Source organism: Pelodiscus sinensis, chromosome 1 (assembly GCF_052426305.1).
Source record: "Pelodiscus sinensis isolate ZL-2025 chromosome 1, ASM5242630v1, whole genome shotgun sequence".
In the NCBI taxonomy this organism is placed as follows: Eukaryota; Metazoa; Chordata; order Testudines; family Trionychidae; genus Pelodiscus; species Pelodiscus sinensis.
The window spans coordinates 294,707,295-294,731,643 of record NC_143052.1 but is presented as its reverse complement, the minus strand read 5'-3'; the positions used below and the strand labels follow the sequence as shown (position 1 = coordinate 294,731,643).

Here is a 24,349-nt window from a genome sequence, read left to right as displayed (position 1 = left end):
TTTTTGCACAAAAAATATGCAATTTAGGCAAAGTGTGGAATATCACTGCGCCTTATTTGCATAATCAACGAGGCTCCATTTTTGCGCAAGAGGCTTGTACAAGAGGGGGGTTTTGTGCAAAAATGGAGCCTAATTAATTATGCAAATTAGGCATGCAATAGTCCATGCTTCACTTCATTTGCATGTTTTTGCGCAATAGGCTCCAGTGTAGACATAGCCATAGATGGTATGAGCTTTTGTGGGCACAAAACACTTCTTTAGATGAATGGAGTTAGTAAAGATTGATACAGTAACGCAGGCATATTTTAAAAAGCCAACTTTCTTTTAAAATGTTGAGAAGTTGGAGAAATCAAATTAATATAATATACCCTCATCTCCATTCCCCTCTCCCTTGTTAGATTTGTGGAGATTTAATATCTCAAGGGACACTCTCCACAGACTTCTATTGTCTCTGGTTACAACTTATATTTTCTGTATTCTTACATACACAACAGGTAGCTTAATATTTGTTTTCTTAAACTAGGTATATGGCTGGGGTTACAATGGTAATGGTCAGCTAGGTCTGGGAAACAATGGCAATCAACTCACACCTTGTAGAGTGGCAGCATTGCATGGTGTATGTATACTTCAGGTAAGTCCAAAGTAGAAGTAAACAGTGTGTGACTGTTGTGTGTCAATTTCACCCAGAGTCATAAGCATGTTTCTAAATTCAGGATTTCAGTGTTCTAGTTGTCAGGCTCTTGTAAAACCTATTAAAGCTGACGGATTGTGGATAATCTGTATAATGCTTGCTTTTGTATAACCTCATGAATGTTTCAAAATACTTTATAACTGAATCATGTAAATAAATGGTGCATGCAATATGTCATGCAGGTGCCATCTCTATATATTGTGGGGCATGGTGAAGAGGGATATGGTGGGCAAGCATGTAAGGAATGATCAAGAACAGGGAAACTAAGAAGTTCAAAGGATTTGCCTTAATATGCTATCTATCTAGTGGGTTAGGGAAAAGAAACTAGTGAGCAGCACCTCAGAGCTAGGAGTCAGGAGATAAGCATTCCAGTTAGGACTGATGTAGACCAGGTTAAGTGGTTGTGTGACCCCACCCAATTTGTTTCTCATCTATGACAGATTGTTTAGCTTTTGGAAACAAAGAATACTAGATTTTTTTTTTAAATTACTTGTTAATTGAATTTCAGCAAACAGTGAGGAATAAACAGTGAACACTAAATTAACAGTGCTTGGGGTTTTCTTGTACTTGGGGCTAATGCATTTTATGTAAGCTGTAAGTATCAGGAAATAGTAGTTTCTGGTGGAAAATGGAGAATGATGGAGGTATTTAACATACTTCAGGTATATTAATGTAATCAGTGTAATTTGTCTTCCACTCATTTCTCTTTTTAATAGTCATCCTTGTAAATTTACTTACAGATTGCCTGTGGCTATGCACACACACTAGCACTAACAGATGAGGGTTTGCTCTATTCGTGGGGAGCTAACACTTACGGGCAGCTGGGAACTGGCAGTAAAAGTAACCAGCTAAGCCCAGTCCAGATCATGACGGAAAAAGAAAGGTAATGTTGCTCCAGCTAACGTATTTCTAAATTGGGTTGTGCGAGCATGCATTATGCAGTCTGTAGTTCTAGAAAGGTGTTTCTTGCTTTATGAATACTTGTTCCTATTTTTGTTAATCATGGACTCTGCCATACTCTTATCCTATTTTTTCCCTCCTAAATTCAAGGTGGGTGCTTTTTGGTATCTGTAATGCGTCCTATGCTAACCTTTGAAAGCATGTAAATTCTATCCATAGCTTGTGCAGAGATATAATGGACAAGGAGTCCAAATGTTAATTTCAACAAGTCATTCCACTAATGACCTCTTTCATTAATACATTTGGCTTATATGTTCCAAGTTAACTATATTGATGCCTAAATTAAAAAAAACTAACAGCTTGGTAGATGATGATTGATGATGCAGAAGAAATAGGAAAGTCAGCAGTCTGAGAGCGTCTATAGTCAAAAGCCAACAGTGTGTTCTGTAAGTTCCTCTTAAAAGTCAAAATGTTTCCGAATTATGTCAATTTTTAATAAGTGATCTGTTCTCATTGTACCTAGTCCTGTTTGTGCAAATATCTAATGGGCAGACATTCAGCATCTGGCTTTCTTTTCTTTATACAGCTACATCTTCCATTTCGGAAACCAAGGCCATTCACAAAATGTCTTTGCATCTTATTGTGAGGTGACAAAACTTTTCAGTCTTGAGTCTGCTAAAAATTCAGCAACACTAAAGAGGGTAAAAAATGGTGCTTTTGCAAAGGAATTCAAGTGAAAGAATCAGAAACAAACTGGATGATGGAAAACACTGATGGGAGGAAAGATCAGAAGAGGGTTTTATTTTCTCTTAAATAGTGGTTCAAGTGAGGTGCATGGAGAACTTATGATTGGTTCTGAATTTGTCTTGAGGCATGGGATTTTTGTTTTTAAAAATCTGTATTTCAGAAATATGAAGTGGATAATAGCTTGCTAATGATAAAATGGGAAAAATGTTCCAGGAAAAAAAGCAATTTAGATGAACCTACCCTCCCTTACTGAACTTACCTGACTAGTTTTTCTTGGAGTCAGTGCCTATATGACAGTTTTTTTCAGGTGGGCTATATTTTAATGCTTGCTGCTCCTGTTTTCTGTACATATTACCCAATATGCTGTCTATATAAATACTGCTAATACAAGCTATTTGCAAATCTTTTTGGAGTGCCATGCCGCCCTGAGAAATAAGTATGATGTGTCATTGAATTTGGATTGCACATCCAGGATGAAGCCTAATAGTTTAAAAGGAAGTTTGAGGTAACTTGGAGCTTTAACCTTGAGGAAAAGAATTGGAGTATAGCTGACCACCAAATAGAGGACCTCTATCAAAGAAATAAATAAAAGGCTATGTGCTTGATTCGCTATAATACAGACCAATTTTGACCATAGGAGCTTATATTCTCAAACAGTGATGAGCAACCAGAACTAGAGTGGGCCAGATGATTGGCACTCCTTCCACTAAGTGGGCTACATGACCAGTGGTGGGCAATCTGCAGCCTCCAGCTCACTGGGGTTCCTTCTGTGGCCTGCATACCTCCTGTCTGTATCCGTGTTCCCTCTAAACTGCACGGCCACACACACAATTTTAGGTCTACTCTCATCCTTGTAAGAGCCTTCCTGCTGGAACGGAAGGTGAGTGGTGGCAGCCTCTGGCCTGGTGGGTTCCTGGTGGTGGGCAGCTGCCCTTTTGTCCCGTTTGGAGCCAGGGCACATGAGGTGAGGCTGTTCCCATGAGGCTGCCTCAGCTAGAACAGGCCTTGTGTGGCTGCTGCTTTACTCCAGCTGGAGCCAAGGCCGTCTGCAGGAACCAGCCCTGTGGGTGGCCTCTGCTCCAGTCCCGGCATGTGGTCCTGCCCTGGGAGCAGCTGGGGCCAGGACTGTGGCACTAAAAATAGCATAGGGGTGAAGGGAGTGAGAAGGGAAGGAGCCAAGACAACAGAGGTTGAGGGGTGGGAGACATGACAGCAGAAGGGAAAAGGGAGAGGTTTATAAGCTATTTATTAATAACTTGAGTGCCACAGTGGCACACATCCGAACAAGTGCACATGAACTCAGTACTGGTGCACAAGACAAAACTCGCTTCACTCATGGGTGGAAAATCTTAGTGGGAACCCTGTCTGTACTCCTCTTCCATGCATCTTTCACACTGGGACACTGGAGCCATGCACTTTTACTCCTCCCCTTTCCTCCTAATAGTTTCAGAGTGCCACAGATTCTTTGATTCATGATCTGTCCCTATCTTCCCCCTCCCTCCCAGAGCTTGAACACCACAGCCGACGATTCAAACAAAAAAGTATTTCTTCATGCAAAACACAGTCAACCTGTGGAACTCCTTGCAGAGGATGCTGTGGAGACCAGGACTTTAATAGGGTTCAAAAACGAACTAGATAAATTCATGGCTGTTAGGTCCATCAGTTGCTATTAGCCAAGATGGGCAGGAAAACTAGTCAGGTAAGTTCAGGAATGGTGTCCCTACCCTCAGAAGAATGTCAGAAGCTGGGAATGAGTAATAAGGGAGGTTCCCTGTTCTGTTCATTCCCTCTGGGGCACCTGGCATTGGCCACTGTTGGACAGGATACTGGGCTAGATGGATCTTTGGTCTGTCTAGCAAGGCCATTCTTATGCTCTACCACTGACTTTTTTAAATGTGAAAAGAACCTGAAACACTGGTGGCTATATTTTTAACATGGGGAAGGGAGGGTGGGGGAGAAACAAGAAAAGACAGTTCTTATCCCCCTGCTCTTTGTTTCTATGGCATTGTTCACCAGCTGAACAAGATTCTGGACATGTCCTTACAATTCTATTTATGGGAATGTGATTATGTGTATATAATTATTTCAGATAATAGTTCAGCGATCATTTGAGCACAGAGAGCAGAATAAGTGTAGGACAGCAGCTGCAGTTCTTCAAACACTGTGGACATATTTTTTACTGTAAAATTATTCAGTTTTTGGAATAATGTGAATATTTAAAATTATGATCCTGTCAATTTGTTGTTTTCCAAACAGGTATTAAACAGTGTGGGGGTAGGTTGTGGGACTAAATGAAACATGATGCCAAAAACATAGGCATGTTTTATGGCAGGCTGTATCCCTATCTAAATATTGGAGCCCATACAAAGAGGGCCTGGGAGATTCTTTATTAAAGTATTTTAAGTGCTTGCTTCAAAAGACATGTTTAATGCAGTGATATTAATAATTTAAAATGAGAGAACTATCTCATGGAAGTGTTTGAAAACAGAAGGTGTGGAAAGCATGTACCATTAATTTTGGAATAGCTTTCCAGGCTACTTCCCAAATCTAGTCACAAATATGAAGGCAGTAATTTTTTTCATGCTTATCCTTAGGTTTTGCTTATATGTATTGCAATACCTGATTATTTGTATTAGAAACCTTTGCCCGTTAAGTACCGATTGCGGATAAGATGTGAAGAATGTTGGTTGAAAGACTTGGGTGCCATTTTCTGGAAATGTCAAACTAATCTGATACCGCGCATGCTTATGTTTTTGTAACTTAATACTGAATCTGTTTATGTGAAGGCTGTTCAATTTGGCTTGAATTGATAACCAGTCAAAAGAAAATACAGGAGTGCAGATTAGCATATTTTCTACTTTTCCTATGAACACACTTAAGTTATCCTTGAATTTTATGCATCTGATTTTTAAATACACGTTGTAGACAAACTGCACTTTCTTTTGATTTTTTTTTCCCCCCCCATTCATAGGGTTGTAGAGATTGCAGCCTGCCACTCTTCTCACACTTCTGCTGCCAAGACCCAAGGTGGCCAAGTGTACATGTGGGGCCAGTGCCGTGGCCAGTCTGTTGTTCTTCCTCACCTCACTCACTTTACATGCACTGATGATGTGTTTGCTTGCTTTTCTACTCCTGCTGTGATGTGGCGCATCCTCTCAGTAGGTGAGAGCAAGCTGGGACTTGTTATGCAGTGCAAAAGTGTTTGTATGGAACCAATTTCCTATTAGTTTAAAAATGTGTGTGCTTAGAATCTGTATAAGAGTGTGGAGCAGTAGCTCCATTATAGCTAAGGGTAAAACCAGTTTGTTTTGTGATTAGATGTTTACATACTTAAAAATCCACATAATGTGCACTTACCATTGTCATGTATGCTACTGGACTGCTAGAAATCCACCATCAGAAGAATAGAATAGACCACTGTGCTTCTCTGCTTGCATGACTTACAACTCTGCATAGAAATGAGGGGTCCCTGGGTGCAGATGTATCACAACGTGTGCTGTGGAAAGCTGGTGTCAGTATTCCCTGCACCAGTAAGCAACGCTGTAACTAATACAATGAAGGGCAGTTGGAGCGCTGTCAGATGAATAAGAGAATAGCATTGTGGGGCACAACATACTACATGAAATGATGCTCTTAATCATTCTTCATGCATTCTCATGAAACACGCTTGCAGTAGATCCCACGGGGCTCTCACCAGTTCTTGGGGGTGGTCAGAATTGGGGTTACTGAGTTCATGGTTAGGTTTCTCGCAGTGCCCCTAGTCTCTGAAAGCTTGTGCTGCTACTGACTTGTACACTTTTATAGGTAAATGAAGGATTTCAGTTGCCAGGCTTAATCCAGCACCTTTCACTAATGCTAACATACATTTTGGTGCGTTGTTTTGAAAATTAAATCTGAAGAATTACTGTATCCTTGATAGCAGTTGTAAGGCTGTCGTATCACCCTCTCTTTTCATGACACACTGATCATATGTTGTGTTCTCATAATTGGCTTATAAAGTGAGCACTTGGTAACACTGAACCACAGTTAGGGTTACCAGCATAGATCTGTCAGATGTTTAGGAAGTAAACATCATGTAGTTATCATCTTCTCTTGTTGTCTAGCCAGTTTGCAAATGTATTAGGCAGAATGTATTTTGTTTTCAAAACTTGTTTTTTTTTTAAATCATTAGAGCATGAAGACTCCTTAACAGTAGCTGAGTCTCTGAAGAAAGAATTTGACAGTCCAGAAACATCAGACCTAAAATTCCGTGTAGATGGAAAATACATCCATGTCCATAAAGCTGTTCTAAAAATCAGGTAGTGTTCATGTTTCATGGATTCTTGGTCAGCAATTCCTACACTGCATAGAGAGCAACCCATTAACTTGTCTTGTCAAAGAAATCCATCTACAGTGCTGTCCAACAGCGAAGGTGTACTTGAACTTTTAAGACAGTTCACTATTATTGAAATTATTTAAGTTTGTATTTTGGACTACTTAAAAGGATGAGTTTGACACAAGTTTCAGAGGGGTAGCTGTGAAAAAACTTAAACAGCAAATAGTTTAGCACCTTAGAGACTAACAAAAAATGTAGATGGTATCATGAGTTTTTGTGGGCACAACCTACTTCTTCAGATGAAGAGTTCGACACAGTTTCCACACAAATATATTTAGAAATGAGGGTGATTTGTCTGAATCAGTGTGTTAATATCTTTATTTTGTCAAGGGTCAGTAGCTGTCTTGGAATTTTCTTGGGTAATATCTTGTTTTTAAAAGATCTGGTTAACAAAGATAAGTGACTAAATGGTTAATTGCATTGACTCTTAATACACATGAATGAAACACCATTCTTTTTACATTTTATTTTTCTAAGTGTAACCTACTGGAATGAGAATGTTAAATACTAAATTTGAGAAGGAACCAAAATGCCAGTTTTTACTAATCCAGTCTCAGAAGATGTTATTCAGACTTAACAGCAAGGGCTTGTTTCTTTATTTAAAAAGTATTAAAACCTTTTATTAAATTCCATGTGTACCAAACTTAATTCTTTATTTCAAATTCTTGTCTGATGTGTCATACACACAATTGCTTTTCATTTCTTGATGACAAATATTACTTTTTATGTACACCAGTACTGGGAAGAGAACATACTCTTTTTGGTAGTTAGTGACATTTGTATTTAGATAAAATGAAGAGAAGTTTTATTTAAAATGTCCTCTAATATAGTGTTCATTTGTCATGTTATATGCCAGAGAAATATTCTGCCTTCCTGTTCCAGATGTGAACACTTCAGAACCATGTTCCAGTCATATTGGAATGAGGACATGAAAGAGGTGATAGAAATAGACCAGTTTTCTTACCCAGTGTATCGTGCCTTCCTTGAGTACCTATATACAGACAGCGTTGATCTGCCACCTGAAGATGCGATAGGTAGCACAGCCTTCTTTGTCCACATTATATAAATTCAGTGTCTTGATAAACGGGTAAAAAAGGTGCGGGGGAATAATGATGCATGTATGGTTTTTAAGACCAACATATGATCAGTTTTATGATAACTTATGCTTTAAAAGTAAACTAACAACTTGCTACAGATATACTGTGTAAGCTGTGAATAAATTGAGCAGCAAATACAGAGACTAAAAGGGTACAGGAGGTGCTTAAATTTCTCTTCAGAAGAAAGCATTTATACATTTGCTAAATTGAAACAATTATGCTTTGAAATTACTCGAACAAAAAATTCAGTTCATATAATGTGGTAGTTTTTACCCAGAAGAGTGGACATGCCCTGAGTTAAACTCTAGCTTTTATAATAACAGTTTTGCACTTTATACTTTCCCTGTTCTGTAACCAGGGCTCCTATGTTGCAAGCACTTACACGTGTACTTAACGTTTTATGCATCTGTGTAGTCCTGTTGATGTCAGTGGAACAGCTTGTGCTTAGGGATAAGCTCTTATGTAAGTGTTAATGGGATGGTGCTTAAAAGTAGTGAAAAGTCCTCTGTTTCTTCTTGCCTGTCAGTAAAGCTGATCTTCTGAAATAACACCCAGTTCAATGTATGTATGGTGTAGTATTTGGGTATGTCTATATTGCAGCTGGGAGTGTGCTTTCCAGCCTGGATAGTTACACACATGTACTAGATCTGCTCAAGCTTACAATAGCAGTTGTGGCCACAGGTGGCAGTTTGGGCTAGCTCAGATCCTTGTCATGTGAATGATTAGCCCAGGTTACCACCTACTCTGCAGTGTTTGTAGTGTGCTAGTTCAAGCACAGTTCCTCCCCATCAACTGAGGCTGGGAGGTAGGCTCTCAGCTGCAGTGTAGACATAACTATACTTCATGCATAGAATGAAGACATGGTTTAGAGCTTGCCTTCGTACTGTAAAAGTTGAGAGTAGAAGTGGCTAATATAATGGCATTTTAATTTCAGGACTTTTGGATTTGGCTACATCTTATTGTGAAAACAGATTGAAAAAACTGTGTCAACACATTATCAAGAGAGGAATCACTGTGGAAAATGCGTTTTCATTGCTCTCTGCTGCAGTGAGATATGATGCAGAGGTAAACTTCTAAAAGACTAAATTCACTAAATAGACAACTACGTTTTGACCAGAACCATGGAGCATAGCTGACAGCTTTACAAAAAAAACTGTATTAATACATCTCCATTTTAATTGAGAGAATTGCTTGTTGCGCTCAGAATCAGAGCAGTACAGTTCTGGCCCTGTTCCTTGGATTGTGTAGCCATTCTGTTCAGATTGAAAGCCAGATCTTTCCACTGAACTTGTAGTAGACAAATTAACTACCATTTTGAAATAATCCTTATGCATATATAATCAACTTACTGAATGAGGCATAATATAAATAACTTCCATTTTGTCTAGTTCATAGTAGCAATTTTATGCCATTTTTCCTAGCTTCCTAAAGCATTGCTCCATGTTATCTGGGGGGAAAAAATTCTATGCTGAAAACTTTTATCTGGAGGTTGAAAATACTACCTTGCAAATAAAGGGCAGGCATTAAAAAGAAAGCAAAACCTGGGGATTCTAAAAGTCCTGCTGATTGGTTTTATAACACTAATCTTTGTTTAATACGTTTAAATATGTACAGCTTTTTAAATCCTCTTCATGTGTTCAGGATTTTTCTTGTAACATTATTGATGGTGGGGTACTGACGGTGGTGTCTGAACTTTGTTAAGAAAGTAACTTAGAAGTAGGTGACACAATAGGCACCAGATGGACCTGTTTGCTTCCTCTTGATTTATACTTAGAATCAAAATGGTGCTATAGAAATTTCCATTCCCTTGCACTCCGGGTAGATTGACTTTAAATCAAAGCAATTTTAATCACCAATTTAAATTGGCAAGCAGGAAATTGATTTTAATCTTGTTTCACATTTTATCCTTTTTTGTTTTGTTTATTTCCTTAACTACTTTAAAGTCTCACGGGTTGGTAATTATTAAATGTTGATTTGCAACTAAATATAGCCTTTACACTAAATGTGGTGGTACTTTCTGCTAACTAGGCAGTTACATTATATGCCTCTCTCCATATTTATTTAAGAAATTATGTATAATAACTATATTCAGTGTTGCTACATTTTTATTGTTAGAAAATGGTGAATGATGCTTTACATATATAGTAGATTAATTTTTAGTCATAACGTGTCAAGATGCATTTGGTTGGAATTGGGAATACAATTAAATGCACAAAGTGTAATTTAAAATTGCTTTTCATTAATTAAATGAAACTATCTAAAATATGCTAAATGCATAAGAAAAAAGTTTCCAACAATACCTGTTTTGCATTTAAAACATTGATTTATTCAACAAAGTAAGTATTATCTGTTAGTGAAATAAACTTTCTTCTGGTGACCATCTCCTTCAAGTTTTTAGAATTTGGAGAACTCATCCTCTCACCTGGTTTTTAATCTTCAGGCATATGGCTTCTAAAGGCACAAACAATAAATTAGAAGTTGAGTAAGTGATGTAGCCACTCTCATAGCAATTCTTACTCCTATATTTGAAGTAGAAAACAATCTTTACTGGTTTTCCAACTCCCAATCAGTGTCTCAGTTTTTTGAGAGATCTAAATTCTTTAATTACTCAACTAATAAATGTAGTGAAATAAGCGTTGTTTTGATTAACTTAACAAAAATCAATTTATAATCAAAGTACAGTTCCTTTCCAACCCTTAATCGTGAATCTGTTGCTACAGCGGAATTAATGGCAGGAAGAAAAACTCCTCATGGAGCCAGCTAACTAAACTATGAAGTCAGGCAGGTGGCACATGGAGGGGACATGTAAACTACATTTTTCTCATTATGAAGTAATATTTAACTTTTGCTGTTTAATCAGACCAGCTGGCAGATTGCTCTTTGAGGATCTATAGGTCCTCATTGTTGATTCTTGATTTCCTTTGGCATTTTTGTATTCAGACTAGCCTTTGCTACCGAATGTGCAACTTTGCTGGAGCTCAGTACATTCCTATAGGTTCTTCACTCTTATCAAAGGCTGTTATTTCATAGATCACATATCATTCACTTTTTTCTTGTGTTTTGTAGATGTACATAGGTATCCATTTGAACTTGTGCTTACCTTAAAGCTTAACTTCATCTGTTAAAAGAATTGCACTTCTCAAACCTTTTGCTACTTGCAATGTCTTTTTGTTTTGGAGATAATAGATGACAATACAAAGCTTTTTATTCTAAATGGAAAGTTATCTGTTTTAATTTCACAAAGGCAGGTATGGTTTGGGAGGCAGAGGTGAAATAGTCCTGCAGAATGTGTTTCCCATGTGCCTTCATGATTCTCCTTTTTAAAGAGTGGGAGAAGAAAGCTGCTCTGCTACAGGATGACCATTCTGCCTTTTGCTAATTGGGGTTTGTGTACCCAGCCAGCCTTACAAATTGACAGGTGTAAAAGCCAAACCAAAGAAAAATAGAAGGCACTGCGGGCCTGAGCTTTTCTTGGGCATTTATAATATACAAAAGGCCAATTTTAAATGTCACTAATATATAATGACATGTGCAGTAAGCTAAATGGAAAGTTCAGGTGACTTTAGTAATGTAGTTATACCATGGGACGTCCTTTCTCTAGAAAATATCAGTTAAAACTGCATAATCTATTTAAGCTTCCATTTGATGAAATTGTATGCTTTTCAGAACTAAGATACAATTGGTTTCTCTGGGATTAATGAATTGTAATGGTCAGAATAATACTGTAGGTCCAGTTTCTCTCTGCAGCTAACTAATCACTGGAAGTATTTTGTGCCTCTGTCATTTATCACTATGTATACACATGGAGGTTGTACTTTGATCCAGTGTACAAATATGACTTATTGAATTTTATGACATTTCTAAACTTTCCAAAGTTTCTTCATGTAATGGTAATACTGCTTGTATTTTTGTTACGGACTTGGAGTATGGGAATCTATTAATAAAGTACTACAGTAAATGTGTATGTGATGTAGTTTTATTTAAAATCACTTTAGTCCATTTGTTATAAAAATTCACGGCTATGTTCATCTTTTCATAAGCCTGTTACTTATTACACAGACATGATATAACACAAGCAAAGACATGCATGCAGATACAGCGATCCTGATCCTGTGCATTTTTTGCATTCCTATGTCAAGAAAGGTTGATTTGATGTCAATGAGCTAATTCTCCATAATGGCTAAAAGTGCAGAAATGTAAATATGGCTTCACCTAATCACACTTGCACGTGATCGGTGGCTTGTCTTCCTTTAAAACTAATATTACATGTTCTGTTGACTGGCTGTTGAAATAAGACTGGATAAGTCTGTCACTTTGATGTTCTTCTCCACAGAGCGGGGATACTTAGGATGCAGCAGTCCTTGCTATAACAGATTATCTTTCATGCTACAATGCTAGATTATGATAAGGTTCCTCTCTAAAATGGAACAGCTGACTACTTCAATCATCATTGAATCCTCTGCCAACATCTGGGATTTATGGCTGACTTCGCTTTTGGCTGCAGAATTAGTAACTCTATATGTAATATTAATAGCACGTGGGTGCAAAGTGAGAATTATTTGAGGTGCTTTTTGATCTTTTGATGAAAGGTGCTCTCTGGGTTGGCTGTGGGTCAGACTTTAGTGTGGTGTAGAACTGAAGTACAGGGCTTGGGCTGCCTTATGCCCAATACATTCCTGCTAACTATTTCTATGAGAAACAAATTGTCATTTCACTACTGGTTTATTTCTGATAGAGGTGTCCTGCATCAACATTATTGGTTTTTTTTTTTTTTTAAAGACATCTCCATCTAGATATGATATACTGTAATTAGCTTTGCTTTAAACCAGTACAGCATCACTCCATTAGGTAAACCAGTGTAACTTTGTATTTAGACCAGGCTTTAATGTGGAAATAGAATTACTCTGAATTTTCTCAATCCACAGTCCTTGGTATTGTTTTTCAAAGATGGCATTTGCTCATCTGTCAGCGTTCTCAGTTCATCCTGCATGCCACCTCCTGAAGTAGCTGAAACCAATCCAATCTGCCAACACTCTTGACTAGGTTAGGGAAAAATTTTGAGGTGAGATGAGGCAGTTGAATCTGTCTTCAGTAAAATGTGCTCTTTTGAATAGAACACGGATGCTCAAACTGAGTTGTAAACAGGTTTGAAAGTCATGGGTATCCTCTTTTCTTCGTGGTTAATTTGGAGGATTTGTTTTCTGTTGCAATATGGGGCATGGTATAGAAAAGCTTTGAGAACAGCCGGGATAGTGTTGATGTAGCGCTGTAATCTGTTTTTAATTCCAATGTATTTACAAAAGACATGTAAAAGCATTTGAGCCTGGTTCTAAATAGTCTCTTATGGTCTAACAAAAGCTAATAAAAAGGCTTTTTTGTTTTGTTTTGTGTCTAGGATTTAGAAGAATTCTGCTTTAAGTTTTGTGTCAATCATTTGACGGAAGTGACACAGACTGCAGCGTTTTGGCAAATGGATGGCCCCCTGCTAAAGGAATTCATTGCTAAAGCCAGTAAATGTGGCGCCTTTAAGAACTGAAACACACGGCTGTAAGTTTTGGACGATGTAGGGTTGCACCAGGCATAATTGGTTTGCTGTATTCATGCGTAAGAGGATTATGTAACCCTGCAGGTAAAGAAAAACAAACCAAACCTAATTGCATAATATCGAGGATATAAAACTCTATACAGAAATTGCAGCAAATTATCTGTGTGCTGTATCCATGCTTTAAAAACTCTGAACTGATGCAAGTCAGAAGATTAACATTCACTCACATTTGGAGAGCTGGAAATCTTCACATTGCTGTGTTTGAGTTTACTTCTGAGGTGGGGGGAAATGAATCAGGAAGGGGATAGGAGGATATTTGGTGCCAGGAATTGGGATTTCCTAACTTATCTTTTGGGACCTCCTGAGCATTGCAGAATAAGCTGAACTGAGCCATTGAAACATTTCCTGTAAATGTTAGCTCTGTAGAATTACTCTGAAGGAACAAACAGGATAGATTTCTTTGTATTGTGGTTGCATGATTATGCATTTGTAGCAGTTTTGTTATGTATAAATAATCAAATGTATTCAAAGCTTAGAGACAACTGCAGGAAAGATGATATCGCTATAAAATATGCTCAGATAATTTGCTAATCGAACTGGAAGTAAAGCTGCCCTTTAGGCATACTTTGACATGCAAATTGCAACATATAACCTAGCCATTTGAAGATTTATAATAGTAATTGAAAGATATTACTGCTTGGTTTTGAGGGCCAAATCAAGTTGAGGCTATCCCACATAAGGGGAGAGGAATCTGTTGGAAAGTTGGGGGGTTTTGCATTGGAATATTGTATAAAAAAACTGTAAAATTACATGTAATAAAATTACATTTCTTTGACTTATTCACTGTAAACTCTTTTGACTTGAGGGATATATCATATCTCTTATTACATCTACCACAAATAAAGTTGCAAATGTATATTGACAGAATCCAGTTCCAGTCCAGCTCCACATAACAAACAGTCCATACTTCAGGAAATAGAGAATTTATTCATGTGCTTGACCCTCATCAATATAATATGTCTCTCTCAAATGTCAAATTACTTTATCATGACAATCCTATGAGAGAGATGTAGGGGTTTCCCTGAAGTGTTTGGGAAGTGCTTAGACAAAAAGGGTGCTACGGTAAAATAGGAAAATATTATGTCCATGTCTCAGAAGAACTGAGGCACAGTGACCCGCCCACACACAAAAAAAAGTGGCAAAACCGAAAACTCAGAGCTTGCACAGTGCTTTAATCACAGAACCATCCTTCCTCTCTGAATTACAACTCTTGCATAGCATTTCAGAGATCAGTATATTCACTTTCTATGATTATTCTTATTCCAAAAGATATTTGGCATCTGATATTTTTGTGTTTTCTTCTAAAATAATGCATTTAAGTACCTCAAGGAATTTATTTTGCAAGCCAAAAACAAAACAGTTCAGAGAAGCAGTGTGAATTACAGTACAATAAACAGTTGATTTGGGAAGAGCAGAGTTTGGAAATGGATGGATTGTCCTCTAAAGGAAATTGCTTTCAAGTTTTAGGCAATAGTTTAGATTTTTCTATTGTAAAACAGGAAAGATAGTTGTAATATGACTTAGCCCTGGTCTACACTGCAAATCTACTTCATTATAACTGCTGTTCAGATATATGGATAATCCACACTCCTAGGCAATGCAGTTATGCAGTCCTAAACACCAGTATAGATGGTGCTATATTATCAAGAGAAGATCTGCTGACATAAGCTGCCAGCTCCCACTGTGGTAGAGTTAAGCCAGTAGAAGAGCTCACTCCCATTGGCTTAGAAGTCTTCAGCGGAAGCACAACAGCACTGTAGTTGTGCTGCTATAAATTTTTCAGTTGTAGCTTTGGAATAAAATTAAGACAAATGTGTACCCCCATTAACAGTTTGGGTCTTTCTACTCTAGTGGCATAGAAATTTTGAATCTGTTTTTGCTAAAAGTGTGCAAGTCCTCTAGTTCAAGCAATTAAGGCTCATGCTTTTAGATTTAATGCATTCTGAGTTCAAGGACAACTCACTTGCAGTTTTGTGGTGCTCTAGGAGAATATCTGGGAAAAGAGTCAGTCTTTTGGAGGAGAGTGTTAATTGGCTTTTCTCTCCTGCCTCCTGAGTAAAGGCACACAGAGAGCTAGTGTCTAATGGCTCTCAGTCTTTAGTTTTATCTACTTTTAGTTGGGGTGGCTAGTATCTGGATTAAAAGAATAGATCTTGGATGCAAAACTAACATTAAAGGAAAAAAGATATCAGGAGAGTTTGGTAGCTGTTTGAATAGACATTTATTAAAGGCTCAAGAACAGACTATTAGGGATTTTTGAACTGAATGGATCAACTGTTTAACTGATAAGCATCAGCTTATCAGTAAATGGTTTTAGAGAAAATCCAGAGGAGAGCAACATAAATCATTTTCTACACCCTACATCCGTGGTCTCCAACCTTTTTAATCACAGGATCACTATTTGAATTCAAGTGGAATGTAAGAGCTACCTCAAACTGAAATATCCTTGCCCCACCTCCTTTGTGTCCCTTCTGAGGCCCTGCCCCTGCTCACTCCATCCTCCCTTCCCCATCTTTCCTCCCTTTCACCAGGCTGGGGCAGAGGGTTGGGATGCTGGCTCTGGTCTTGGGCTAAGTGATTTGGAGTGTGAGAAGGGCTCTGAACTGAGCCTAGGGCAGGCAGTTGGGGTGCAGGAGAGGGTTTATGACTGGGGCAGGTGTTCAAAGCTGGCTCCAGCTGGACACAGCTCACCTCAGGTGGCTCCTGGGTGGTGGTGCAGTGGGGCTAAGGCAGGCTCACCACTGCCCTGGATCTGCACCACTCCCAAGGCAGCCAGCAAACTCCCTCCCTCCAAAGCCCTGTTGTGCCCCCCACTTCTGTTCTGTGGAAATAGAATACAGGGTGGGAGAGGGGGGCACCCTGACATCAGCACCCCCTCCTCTCCCTTCCCTGCTCTGTACTGCAAGCAGCAGACTCCAGAAAAGGGGGGGGGCAGCTCCAAGGCAAAGGACAGGAGAGGAGCAGCAGGGAGGGGGAGGGCAGCTGAAGTGCTGGCACTTGATAGCCTCTTGGCCAAACCAGTCGGAATCACCTGTCAGAGGCTCCAAAATCTACCATTAGTTCCTGATCTACTGGTTGGTGACCACTGCCCTACATCATTTGAGGAAAGACTGAAAAAGCGTGGGTTTTAGTATGCAGAAGAGGAGACTGAGGGACAACATAACAATCTTTGAGTACATGAAAAATGGTTCTAAAGAGGGAAAAGTGATAAAGTCTACTCATCCACTGATGCCAGAACAAGAAATAATGGGTTTAAATTGTAATAAGGGAGATTAGATTAGATGTTAGGCAACATTTACTGTCAGATAGTTGAGCACTGGAACAAACTACTTAGGCGGGGGGCTGGACTCGATGACCTCTCGCGGTCCCTTACAGTCCTATGATTCTATGATTCTATGATACGGTCTCACATGATATTCTTCTCAATAAAGTAGGCAAATAAAACTTAGATGGGGCTACTATAAGGTGGGTACATAGCAGGCTGGCTAACCATACTCAGTAGTTATTAATGGTTCACAATCCTGCTGGAAGAGCATAACAAGCGGGGTTCCACCTGGGTCTGTTTTGGGACCGGCTCTGTTCAATATCTTCATCAACAATTTAGATATTGGCATAGAAAGTACGCTTATTAAGTTTGCAGATGATACCAAGCTGGGAGGGGTTGCGACTGCTCTGGAGGGATCGGGTCATAATTCAAAATGATCTGGACAAATTGGAGAAATGGTCTGAGGTAAACAGGATGAAGTTTTATAAAGACAAATGTAAAGTGCTTCACTTAGGAAGGAACAATCAGTTTTACACATAACAGAATGGGAAGCGACTGCCTAGGAAGGAGTACGGCAGAAAGGGATCTAGGGGTTATAGTGGACCACAAGCTGAATGAGTCAGCAGTGTGATGCTGTTGCAAAAAAAGCAAACATGATTCTGGGACGTATTAACAGGTGTGTTGTGAGCAAGACATGAGAAGTCATTCTTCCGCTCTACTCTGTTCGGATCAGGCCTCAATTGGAGTATTGTGTCCAGTTCTGGACACCGCATTTCAAGCAATTCTGTTTTAACTTCAATGGAGAGAGGTGTGCTCCCGCTGAAACATCTGGGCTTGCCACCCCCTTGGTGCACGGCACATGCGTGGTGCCAGCCCTGGGCTTAGGGCGCGTGGGTGGTCCCTTTCCCCCGGTGTGCGGCACATGCGCAGTGGTGGCCCCAGGTGCGTGGGCGACCCCCTACCCCGGGCGTGTGGCACGAGTGGCCCCGCCCCGAGACACCCAGCAGCCACAAAAGGTTGGGAACCACTGGCTTAGGGGAACAGAATGCCTTACAGGCCTGAACCCTAGGCTCTGTACTTTACGTGGTTGGTTCTTTCTGCCTAGCAGAGCTTCTCCCATCTACACGGCTACTTTTAGCAGTGTATTGTCCTGCTATTGGAACCGTTCCCATTGCAGCTAAAGGCGCTGGCAGTGGGGAAACTAAGCCTTTGAAAGGCCACTGTTAATCATCATTCATGAGTTTTCTGTCACTCAAATGGCATTCCTGACCAAAGGCTACTTTTGTAAATGTTAATAAAACCTACCTGCTACAGTAACAGACGTATGAGGGACACCTAGGGAGAGTCATGTCTGGACATACAAGCTGACCTGGTGACAAGGTTTTGAAAAGCAAGTTCTAGAGGCAGTGAAAGGGCAGCTGCTATCTGGGCAGCTATTGTCACTGACAGGAAAATCAGAGTGGTCAGAAAAAGGGTTGTGTCACTTTTTCCCTGTCTAAACTGAGAATCCTATGAGTTCAGCTAAATGCAAATATAAATGTTTAACCAGTTTTTTTTGTTTTAATACTACTAAAAATCTTGTCTTTTAAAATTTGTTTGCATGGGTTAGTTCAAACAGGTGTCTCCAAAGGAAAAAAAAAGTCCAGTAATCCTGGAAAGGCAGAGGTTCTAGAGCTTACCATGGCCCTCGCTCTTCCCTTCAGGTTGAGGGGCTTAGACTAGGCAGCCCGTCCCTATGAACTGAGTTGCTGTTAGGCTGTGGTGCGTGAACATGTTGTGACTAACACTGGATAAAATTCTGTTTTCAAATCTGGTAAAGAGCCTAAGTCCTCCAGAAATTCAATACTCTTACACTCTTAGACTGCTTAAGCAATTTTGCAAATGATATTGCATAGTATTATCCAAGTTGTTGCTACTGTGAGTGCAGCTGTATGGAGTTGCATGTATTATTTCTAGCTCATGCACATTTCTATGTGCTAGCTTTGCTCTAAGTAGCTGCAACACCACACAAACTGCTGGGGTACAGCTTTGCCCCTCACCTGGGATACTTGCATTAATATAACTGCCCAGTGTACATTTGAAAGCCAACCACTGTACCAGGAGAGCAAGACTTAGATTTCTAAAAAAAGGTTTAGGGCACTAAGTGCCCAACCCACATTTGAAATTTAATGGGATTTGGGATCCCATCTGCTAGGCATTTTTGAAAACCCCAGTCTAAATTCAGATTAGCACAAGATAAAAATAGAGCTATGAACACAGATAGGGTGTACATTTGCTCGATACTATACTATCTAGCATAGGGATGGAGAACCTCAGGCCCAGGGGACCCCTGGCTTACATAAATCTGCCCCCTCCTCCCGAGACTCCGGGCCCCTCCAGCGTTGGGGAGCCTGTGCTGGTGCTCCAGTTCCCCCACTGCTGGACTAGAGCACACAAAATCTACTAGGCTGAGTCCCCCGCCCCAGGTTCCGGTGTGCAAGGGAAATGTAGGAAGCGTTTTTCTCCTCAGCAGTTGGGGACCATATCAGTGAGGATTTGTTTAAGTTTTTGTTTTGCTTCTCAGTTGTGCACGGCCCCCGACTGATTTTTCTGTGGGTCAGCGGCCCTTGATCCCCAAAAAGTTTCCTCACACCCTGATCTAGCATTTCTAGTAGCTTTTCCCTAGAAGGGAGAGATGAAAGACTTTGATAGATTGTCTAGTTATTTGGAAATATTAATCTGTGACTTTAGGACTCTTGCAACATATTTTGGCTGACAATAAAAATATTAATTTGCACTAATGACAGAGTGCATTATTAACTTTATATAACAGTAAGTGAAGTGTTAAATGCACCAAGAGATATTTTATTTTTAAGTAGTTTAATTTCATGTATTTCGTAGTAAGGCAGCAAAGGCTCTTGAGTATATTTAAGAAAAAAATCTTACTATGACTCTCCTATTGTACTGCATCTTCTGTTACAGCTGTGCTCTGAAGTATGATGAATCTAGGGATGTAAGCAAAAGCTTATTGGATACTCGACACACTAGTCGACTAGTCGGTTCCCCCCTCTTGTTGCCTCTATCACAAAGAGGCAGCAATGGGGGGGTAAGAGGAGGGAGTGTTGGGGCAAAGCTGGTTTAAAAGCCGGTTCCCCCCAGCTCCAGCTCTGTGGGAGGGGGCAGGGGCACAGCGGCAGCTTTCCAATGATGAAATGTACAAGAGTCCCCGCTGGGGCTCTTGTACATTTCACAGTGGAAGCGCTCATGGAACTGGGGGTTAGCAGAGGACTCCTTGCTGGCCCCAGTTCCACGTGGCATTTCAATCTTTGAAATGCCAAGAGCCCCAGTGAGGGCTCTTGTGCATTTCAAAGCAGAAGCGCTATGGGGAGCCTGGGATCAGCGGGGGGCAGAGTCAGCGGAAAACTCAGACTCCTCCACTGACCCCAGGCTCCATGTGGTGCTTCTGTTTTGAAATGTACAAGAGCCTCCACTCGGGCTCTTGCACATTTCAAAGGCAGAACATGCTAGTTCTTATCGACTAATGGAATAGTCGATGGAAATCCCATCAACTATTTGATTAGTTAATTAATCAAAATTTAACATTCCTAGATGAAGCCAAGGGTTTTTTGAGAACTGGTAAAGCTGTGGATTAGCCACAGGAAACTACAGGGCTGTACTGTAAACACAAATATTTTGGTGCATAAACTGTTTTTTGTTACTAGTTTTCCTCAACACACAGCTTTCTTTACAAAAAACATTTTATTGTCAAGTTTTTCATTACCTTGCAATTCTGTAGCTAAATGTTCTGCTTTTCTGTATTTAAACAATTAATATTATAATCTTAAGACAAAATAACACATGGAAGCCATAAATGTTCTTACTGTAGTACTTGACTCCCTAACTATTTTACATAAATGATTTTTCAGAGGGTGATCACCAGCCATCCTTAAGTGTTTGCAAGCAACTAAAGGATACCACCTCTCTCCATTGAAGTTAAAACAGAATTGCTTACGCGAACCATAAAATGAGAAAGCATAATAAAAAACACCTTCTGCTTCTTCGAACTCAGAAGGCTTCTTCAAGTGCAAGTCTTGTTAATTCTTCTTTGGAAAGCCTTAACAATTATTTTGTCTGCTGTCTCTAATAAGCAGACATTGAATCACAGATAAATCACATGATAGGGGTTGCTGTAACTGAAATTATTTTAAAAAGTGGCTTGTGGAGTACTTAAAAAAAAAACCTTGTACAGAAGGATTTTAAATTTTAACACTCTTTAAACCACACAAAATTGAAAAGGAAAAGGACAAATAACAAAGTTATTGCAAAAGTGAGGTATAAAACATGAATAAACCACCTAATTGTTTCTTGTGTGCCCTCAACAAATCTCTTTTATACATTGACCATGAGTAGAAAATCTTTAATATGGAATTGATATAGAGAGAAGTAAGTATTGGTTATTCAGACACTGAACTAGATGCACTAGCTATATTTTCCTGGAAAGGAATGACTTCTTTTAAATCTTTCAGTAGTTCAATCTGGGTATCCAGTTTTTTCCGTGTTTCCAGAAGCTCCTGAAGTTTTTTCTCTGTTCCTGTAATAACAAAACAAAAAGCACTGTTCACAGTAAAGAACATAAATATAGGCATATTCATATAATTTAACAAGAGTGTTATCTCTGGCTTTAAGTAAAAGTTGTGATTTAATATTAAATCTTCATACCTTTCTCAAACAAAATTCCTTAAGCTAACCACTACTATGGTTGGTCTCTACCAAAAGGTGGTATTTTTACTTTATTTGAATAAAATCAATATAAGCACTGGAGTTGCTGAACTGTGGAAGAGTGGGGAATACATAGTCTGTGTCTACATTGGCACCCTTTTTCGGAAAAGAGATGCTAATGAGACAAGTTGGAATTGCAAATGCCGCGGGGGATTTAAATATCACTCGCGGCATTTGCATGAACATGGCTGCCGCTTTTTTCCGGCTCGGGGCTTTGCTAGAGAAAAGCGCCAGTCTAGACGGGATCTTTCGGAAAATAAAGCTTTTTCCGGAAGATCCCTTATTCCTGATTTTAAGAGGAATAAGGGATCTTCTGGAAAAGGCTTTATTTTCCGAAAGATCCCGTCTAGACTGGCGCTTTTCTCCGGCAAAGCTCCAAGCTGGAAAAAGCGGCAGCCATGTTCATGCAAATACCGTGGGGGATATTTAAATCCCCTGCGGCATTTGCAATTCCGACTTGTCTCATAAGCATCCCTTTTCCGGAAAAGGGTGCCAATGTAGACACAGCCTTGCAGTTTCCATTTACTTCAATTGGATTTGTAAACACTCAGCACCTCTGCAAATCAGGCCATCAGATTACTACTAGAGACTTGGCTGCTACCCTAGCTCTCAACTATGACTGAAAAATACTCCCTTCTATGCAGTCAGATGTAGCTTGTATAGTCTCATGACTTCCATGACTGTTTCAAAATGCCATATGGTCAGATTCTATCCAGTGGAGAAAGTTAAAACTGAAGGAAAAGCAATGGAAAGGGCCAAAGTTTCTAAGAGCAGCCTTCATGTGGATGCATGTGTTCCAGCATTAGTTTCCAAAGCATCTATCTTCATTATCAAAGCACAAGGTTGTGTGCGCACAGAGACTGTGTAGGCCCAAAACACACACCCGTGTATTCTCCTTGATGCACTGTTTTCAAAATTGGTTGTTTCTATAGATGCATTAACAAATGCACAGCAGAAGGAGAACATATCCCTTCCAATACACTTCTGCCTTCTCAACTATCTTCCCCTTAATTTCCCCATTTTCATTCCTTTCCCTCTGCCCTTTTAGGCTTCTTTCAAAGAATCTCAGGGCTGATTTATTTCACTGGGCAAGATTGATCTAAGTTACACAAGTTCAGCTGAAGTTCCCATACTTAGATCTGGTTACAGCAATGTCGTCACTGCACTGTGTGGACAAGAGACACTCTTCTGTCAGTCGACTCTCTTGTACTTCTCATTGAAGTGGAGTACTGGAATTTACACTAGTGTGATCTGCAGTTGATTCATCGTGTCTATATTACACTCTGTAAAAATTGACCCTCATTGGATCGATCGCTGCCCATTGATTCAGCCGGTAGCAGACCCTTACTACTGCCCTTACTAATATCCTTACTATTTGCACCACTACTACATATATATCATTTGAAGCGGATGGAGTTCTATGAGCTAACTGTTGGAATCAGGAAAATAGAAAGACCTGTTTAAACAGTCAGCCTGAAAGATCTGAGTTCTATCTAAAATGAATGGCTGAATAAGGGCCTTGGAGAAATATAGGACAAAACCCAAACCGCTGGGAAATCCTGTGATATAAGTACGTCATGTAGGAGAGAGGCAGGGTCCACTGAATCAAGAAGTCAGAAGAGGTTCTTGATACTCAAATTGTTAAAACCATACAGAGCCTTCATGTCCTGCTTTAAATCAGACAGACAGAGCTGTTGACATATGTTACTGGGGATAGTGATGCCAATGATTGCACCTGGGTATCCATACAACATTAAGGAAGTGTGCTATAGAGCTTTGAAAAATAACTTTAATTCTAAAAATTACTCGTATGGGAGAATTACTTAATATAGTAGCATATATACATTTACATACCTGAATGAACATTTGTAAGTACATTTTCAAACAGGCTACAGTCAAAAAGTGATATTACTGTTTCCTCGTATTCTAGGGGTTGGAAAAAAAAGTTGATTTACTGTCAACTTAAACTTTAAAAATGCACAATTATATTTACCAATCTGTTCATTACACAAGTTGTTTTAGCTATGAGGCTTTAAGCTCAGAAAGTTAGAATAATGGGAAAAATACTAACCTCCGTTCTGCTATTTTTATACCAAGGCAGAAGTGTCCATTTCACAATCCTGATTCACAAATTTTCAATGGCCCATAAGATATAAATGGGATTCTCATTATGTTTTACATACAGTCTGTACCACTTCAATACAGGCCCATTTAAATCGGGCCTGTTTGTCTGGTAACCAAGTTCATGTAATGTATTTAATCAGTTTTAAAATCTAGTTTATTGCAACACTTCTGGGACCATATGATAGAAGTGTCTGGCAACCAATTTAATTGCTATTTGCAAATCACATGACATGAAAGTGTCCAGTAAAAGAGCCTAAAAATTGTTTACATTTCTAAATGCATGAAGCAACTTTGTAACATCCTTAAATGGGGTTTATTACTATAATATAGTTAAATTATAGTTCAGTGCCAGGCTTTCTCCATGAATTTATAAAGCTAGGGGGACTGCTTCAAGAAAAGTGTTTTGTACAAATCACTGTTTCAAAACCCTGACTTAACACATTTTATGCATTTTTTTCATATACTGTAACTATATTTAACACAAAGTGCTGATCACTCTCTGGTCAAATAAAGCAGAACCCAAGTCGAGATAAAATCTTCACAACCCTCAAACACCCTCCTCTTTAAATGTCTAGTACATCTTGCAGTGTACCCAGTATCTGGCAGCCTAAGCTCTGTGTATGTATGTTGGTGGAAGGAGCTTGATTAAAAAATGCCAGATTTGAGGCACTTTCACAGAGAATGAGTTATTGGCAGCTCTTTCCTCTCATGTCACTAACACCCTACTATAGTAGTATAGCAGAATAAAAGAGAGTCTCTTAAGTAACCAACACTCAAACCATTCAGA

The 24,349-nt window shown here is 39.4% G+C and overlaps 2 protein-coding genes across 7 annotated transcripts in view; one reads left to right on the top strand and one right to left on the bottom strand.

The window, feature by feature from the left end:
• Positions 1–14,190, top strand: part of RCBTB1 (RCC1 and BTB domain containing protein 1) — a 42,292-nt gene extending 28,102 nt beyond the window's left edge. For all 4 annotated transcript variants that reach the window (XM_075919066.2, XM_075919068.2, XM_075919065.2 and 1 more), the window contains 7 exons: positions 524–631; positions 1,432–1,574; positions 5,310–5,500; positions 6,510–6,636; positions 7,596–7,747; positions 8,745–8,875; positions 13,206–14,190. In XM_075919066.2, coding sequence (XP_075775181.1) covers positions 524–631; positions 1,432–1,574; positions 5,310–5,500; positions 6,510–6,636; positions 7,596–7,747; positions 8,745–8,875; positions 13,206–13,346 — 993 coding nt within the window. In that variant the 3' untranslated portion in view covers positions 13,347–14,190. The remainder of the gene's footprint in view (positions 1–523; positions 632–1,431; positions 1,575–5,309; positions 5,501–6,509; positions 6,637–7,595; positions 7,748–8,744; positions 8,876–13,205) is intronic.
• A 5,033-nt stretch (positions 14,191–19,223) lies between these two features.
• PHF11 (PHD finger protein 11) overlaps positions 19,224–24,349 on the bottom strand; it is a 32,128-nt gene continuing 27,002 nt past the window's right edge. For all 3 annotated transcript variants that reach the window (XM_075919072.2, XM_075919070.2, XM_075919071.2), the window contains 2 exons: positions 23,293–23,364; positions 19,224–21,250 (listed from right to left, as the gene is read on the bottom strand). In XM_075919072.2, the coding sequence (XP_075775187.1) occupies positions 21,114–21,250; positions 23,293–23,364 (209 nt within the window). In that variant the 3' untranslated portion in view covers positions 19,224–21,113. The remainder of the gene's footprint in view (positions 21,251–23,292; positions 23,365–24,349) is intronic.